We start from the raw sequence: 5,868 nt of genomic DNA, 5'->3' as shown, positions 1-5,868 counted from the left end.
AAAGAATTTTGTCTTAATTCTACAAAATAAATGTGTTGAGAATAAAGTTGTTGTTTACAGAAGAATCAGTGTTTGTTTGTTTGTTTGTTTGTTTGTTGTTTTGATGCTTTTTACTGAATCAGGGAACAAATAAAGATGAAAACTGAACAAACAGACTTTAAGTTATTTCTCTTCCTGGTTCTGCTCCGGAGCCGAATCTGCTGCAGGAGTTAATGAGAAGCGAAGCTGGGAGATGTTTATCAGGCTAACGAGGTCAGCTCCAGGGTCAGCGCCTCCGGAGGGACGGAAAGTCAGCGACGGCTTCAACACGACTCACCGATAACAGATAAGACACACGCACAGGACGACGGCTTTCCACTAAAACTAACCCACAGGACGGAAACCTGACAGAGACTCACAGGACTCAGGACGTCAGCCGCAGTGTGTCGATAAAAACAAAGAAGATGATTAAAACAAAAAGGATGATCAACACGAGAAGGAACTTTAAAGAGAAGCTAAAGTATCGCAGGAAAACGCAAAACAGGCCCGAAAGAGACGCAAAAGAACCACAAGGAGACGCAAAGTCATCACAGAAGGACAGAAAACCGACAAAAGTAAAAGTAGAAGGATCAATACGAGGCACAAAGACACCAGATGACCTAAAATGATCTACATCACGAGATGAAAACGAGGAACAAAATGACTTTAAAGATGCAAAAGGATCACCAGGAGATGCAAGATTATCAAAATCAGGAAGAAAACAGCAAATAACTAAACGTGAAACGACACTAAACAACCTGTAATGACTAATATAAGTCACAAAATTACTGCTTAACTTTAAAAAGATGTAGAAGAAGCACAAGACGATGCAGAATTATTCAAATGTGAGCTGAAATGATTCATATGAGACGTAAAACAGCCACAAACAGCCACAAAATGAGCAGAAAAAAGCACAGAGATGGAAAAGAAACAAGAAAACTAAACACAAAAAACAGGAATTTCACAAAATGATCCAAATCAACAACTTCAAAGAGCTGAAAAAGGACAAAAATCCCCAAAACAAATGAAACCAGACATAAAAATAAGACGAAACAACTCTGAAGTGACGTCAAAGGACATAAAACAAACACAACAACACACAAAAATTGACCACAAAAATGTGCAAATATAATTAAAAAAGCCAGAAAACTGCCAAAGTTAAACATGAAACAGCCACAAAGAGACGCAGAGCAACACTGAAACGACCAAAATGAGACGGAAATCACCAAAACACAACTTTAAAGAGATGAAAATAACCAAAATAAGACACAACTGATCCAGAACTGGAGATGAAACGACCAAAACGAGACGCAGAATGAACCAAATGAGAAACAAGAACAACTGATGGGACACAAAACGTTAAAACAATGACCATAAACAGACACAAAACTTTCAAAATAAGACACAAGACGACAAAGCTGCAGCGAAACGAGACACAAAACGACCTGAAATGAGACGAGAAAGCTTAAAAAAGCTGAAAAACGACAAAAAAAATGACAAAAACTAGACGTAAAATAACTCAAACAGGACAAAATAAATAGAAATAGATGCAAATTACCAAAATAAAACCCCAAATGATGCAAATTAAATGGAAAATTACCAAAATAAAACCCAAAATGATCCAAACTAAATGGAAAATTACCAAAATAAGACACAAAATGATCCAAATTAAATGTAAAATTACCAAAATAAGACACGAGACAGCAACGTGAGAAACAAAACAACCCAAAAGGACCAAAATGAGACACAAGAAAACTTTCAAAAGCTGAAAAAGGACAAAAAAAAGGCAGAAAAAGGAGAAAAGAACTTAAAATAGATGCAAATTACCAAAATAAGACACAAAATGATCCAAATTAAATGTAAAACTACCAAAATAAGACACAAGACGACACAAACTACCAAAAGTTTGCAGGTTTGTGGACTCTGTGGGACCAGAGTTCATTCAGAAATCTCATGAAATAAGAGAAAACAACATGAACAGAATACTGCAGTGAGTATTTGTACTTTTATTTTCTGCTACGTTGTACTTCTACTGAGGGACATCCTGTACTTTCCACTGCATCCAGCAGCTGTTTCTGATCCTGATGTCCTCCCCTCAGACTTTAGTGCTGCTCTAAGCCTGTACTTGTACTCCTGTCGTGGTATTTCTACTACAGAGTACTCGCTGGTCGCCTCCTGCTGCGCTCACCGAACCACCAAACAGGAAAACCAGTCGACGTGACTGGAATTAGAAACATCCACTTCCCAGCCGAGCAGCTATTTATAGAAAGTCACACCAGATTACAGATAAAACAGAAAAACAGTTAAATTCTACTGAACTCTTTGATATCTGATCATGTGACGCTGCAGGTTTGAGTGTTTTTATGGTTTAATTCTCCGTATTTTATGATGTCAGACGTTTATAATGAACTAAAGTCAAACCTGAGCCTTGATCACGATGAGGCCTTCAGCTCATCACTAGAATAAAAACACAACAATGGTCGTTTGAGTCCAGTCTGGATCATTTTATGTTTAATTTTGCGTCTCCTTGTGATCATTTTGTGACTATTCAGACTTATTTGGTGCCTCTTTTTGTTTGTTTTGTGTTTTGTTTGGAGTATTTAATGTGTAAATTTGGTCTTTCTGTAATTTTGTGTTTCATTTAAAGGTTTTCACATCTAATTTTAGTGGTTTTTCATTTAGTTTTAACTGTTTTCTGTCAAATTTTGATAATTTTATTGAATTTTATTGGTTTTGTGTTATATTTTAATGTTTTTACATCTAATTTAGGTGGTTTTGCGTTTTTATTTGTGCCATATTTTGGAATCTATGCTCGTCCTTGTTGTATTTTTACATCTCTTTAAAACTATTTTGCCTCATTTAGATCATCGTGTCTCTTATTTTGCCTGATTTATTTGATTTTGCATTTCATTTTAATGTTTTCACATCTACTTTAGGTGGTTTTGTGTTTAGTTTTGCCCATTTTGTGTCATATTTGGGAATTTATACGACTCCTTGTAGTATTTTCACATCTCTTTACAGCTATTCTGCCTCTTTTTGTTCACCGTCTCTCTTAATTTGGTTGTTTTTTTCTCTCTTTGTGGTCATTTTGCCTCTTTTTTAAAAAATAGCATCCAGCTGTGTTGGTTTGAGGTTTCATTTTAATGTTTTCACATCTAATTGAGGTGGTTTTTCATTTAGTTTTGCCTCTTTTCTGTCAAAGTTTGATCATTTTATTTTATCTGGTTGGTTTTGTGTTTCATTTTAGCGTTTTTACATCTAAGTCTGGTAGTTTTGAGTTTAGTTTTTGCCCATTTTGTGTCATATTTTGGTAATTTATGCTGCTCCTTGTAGTATTTTTACATCTCTTTAAGCTATTTTGCCTCTTTGGGCTCATCGTCTCTCTTAATTTTGCGGTTTTCTTTCACTTTGTGCCTCTTATTCTGATCATTTTGTTGGTTTTGTGTTTAGTTTTTGCCCATTTCGTGTCATATTTAGGTAATTTTTCTACTTTCTTTAAGCTATTTTGCCTAATCCGTGTCATCTTCCCTTGTATTGTGGATGTTTTGTGTGTCTGTGGTCATCTTCTGTCACACGTTGATCTTTTTGGCTCGAGGCCACATTAGATTTAAAGAATAGTTGAAGTTTGGAAAAGTCATTTTTAGGGTCAAAAACTAGACTCATAACTGAAATAAAACTACACTCACAGACATGAGACACGTACTTCTGGATTCAGTGTCACTCAGACTTTCAGTTTATATCTTTACTTGTGATGTCCGTTCAACATAAATGTCCATAAACCTGCTGAGGATCCAGGGAAAAAAGACGCTTCAGAACTTGCCTGAGAATATTCGTGTTTTTACGTTTTCTTCAACATATTAGTCGTTTATTGATAATTATTGGTAAATGATTGAGATCATTACAAACACAGATTACTAACAGATAATTCGGCTTCATTAGTTTTACAAAACGTTACCAGCTCTAGGCTCCAGGCACGTTTCAATGTTCACTTTTCCACATATTTCAGCTAAACTTTAACGTATTTGTGATGATTTGTTGTGAAATGAGGAAGTTTGGTCTGAATGAGACGTTCTTCTGAATCCAAAGCGCCTCTCTGAGCTTCCTGCAGCCTTTTAAATAGAACCCAATTAAAACAGAACCTACATTTATCCCGTGAGTTCACCGCTGCTCGGAAATTCCGTCTCGTCCCACGGCGCGTGTGGAAAGATCCAATTAGCTCCGTGGGTTAATTACACCCGTGAATAAACATTAACTGCGCCCCCGCGGCACCGCTGCGCTCCGATTGGTCCGGGTTCTGATAAATACCGGCAGCAGGAAGCGGCGGCACCAGCAGACCCAGCGGACTCAGCGACCCGGCAGAACCAGCAGAACCAGCAGCGGCCCGTCCTCCTCCTCCTCCTGCGCTCCGTCCAGACACGATGCTCCGCGGCTCCGCTCTGCTCCTCCTCCTCCTCCTCAGCGCCGCCGCAGCCTTCGAGCTGCTGCCGGAGGAGGCTGCTCCCCGCCGGGCCCGGTTCTCCGCCAACAGCCCCAGTGAGTCCCGCAGGGTCCGGTCCGAGGTTCCGATCTGGCCAGGAGAACTTTTATGTTCTTTAAAGTTAAAGTACTTATAGGGATACTACTCTGTAAAATACCCAAGTAGAAGTACTGAAAGTACTCTGTGGAATAGTTACAAGTACTACAAGTATTAAAAGTAGTAGTTAAAGTATTATTATTATTAGAAAAGGTAAAAGTACACTGTTAAAAAAAAAACTACAGTAAAAGTACTGAAACTACTCTGTGAAATACTCTAGTTAAAGTACTACAAGTACTCTGTATTATTATTACTATTTTATTATTAGTAGTAGTAGTAGTAACATTACTACACTGTAAAAATACTTAAGTAAAAGTACAAACCTGTAAAATACTTACATAAAAGTACTATTACTACTACTGTGTAGTAGTATTATTATTCATAAGCAGACGTAATAATACTACACTGTAAAAATACTTCAGTTAAAATACTCATACTAATTTTGTTGTTGTTAATATTAGTATTCAGTAAAAGTACTAATATACCTTAAAACATACTTAAGTAAACACACAAGTCTGTAAAATACTTAAGTTCTAACACGACACTGTAAAATGAATAAAAGTACTCATACTACTCTGTAAAATACTCGTGTAAAAGTGCTAATACTCTGCAAAACGTTCAGTAAAAGTACTACAGAATACTCTTTAAAAATATGTAGGTAACAGTACTATAAAGTAAAAGAACTAATATTACTCTTTAAAGTATTCAAGTAAAAGTACTATAAAGACAGAGTGCTACTATTCTGCATTATTGTTAATATAATAAGTACTAATGGTAACCTTTAATTTACTAATACTGCACTGTAAAAATACTAATACTACTCTGTAAAGAAACATAACCTAAAGTAAATGTACTAACAGTACTCTGTAAAATAATTAAGCAAAAAATATCATGACTACTCTGTAGAAATACATTCAAGTACTTAATATATTCTGAATGTGTTCATTAGATCTGTAGTCCTTGTTTCTTCATACTTACACAGTAGTACTAGTCGTATTAGTAGTACTAGTAGTATTAGTAGTACTAGTAGTATCAGTAGTACTAGTAGTACTAGTAGTACTAGTCCTGTTCCTGAAGCTAACTATGTCCACACTGTGTGGCTGCAGCTGATGTGGCCCGATGTCTGAACGGCGCCGTGGCTGTGGGCTGTGGGTTCTTCTCCTGTCTGGAAAACTCCACCTGCGACACCGACGGGATGCACGAGATCTGCGAACTGTTCCTCCACTCAGCCGCCAGCTTCAACACCGAGGTCCGTCTGTCGCCTACCGCTACACCCG

At 37.1% G+C, this 5,868-nt stretch overlaps 1 protein-coding gene across 1 annotated transcript in view; it reads left to right on the top strand.

Moving 5' to 3' along the window:
• The first annotated feature begins 4,431 nt into the window (after nt 1–4,431).
• Nucleotides 4,432–5,868, top strand: part of stc1l (stanniocalcin 1, like) — a 3,376-nt gene continuing 1,939 nt past the window's right edge. The window contains exons 1-2 of the mRNA XM_008302786.1: nt 4,432–4,551; nt 5,698–5,840. Of these exons, the coding sequence (XP_008301008.1) occupies nt 4,437–4,551; nt 5,698–5,840 (258 nt within the window). The 5' untranslated portion in view covers nt 4,432–4,436. The remainder of the gene's footprint in view (nt 4,552–5,697; nt 5,841–5,868) is intronic.

This window comes from Stegastes partitus, unplaced genomic scaffold (genome assembly GCF_000690725.1).
Source record: "Stegastes partitus isolate 25-593 unplaced genomic scaffold, Stegastes_partitus-1.0.2 Scaffold1879, whole genome shotgun sequence".
NCBI lineage: Eukaryota > Metazoa > Chordata > Actinopteri > Pomacentridae > Stegastes > Stegastes partitus.
The sequence above is the reverse complement of the archived record's forward strand: the minus strand, read 5'-3'. Positions and strand labels throughout refer to the sequence as shown.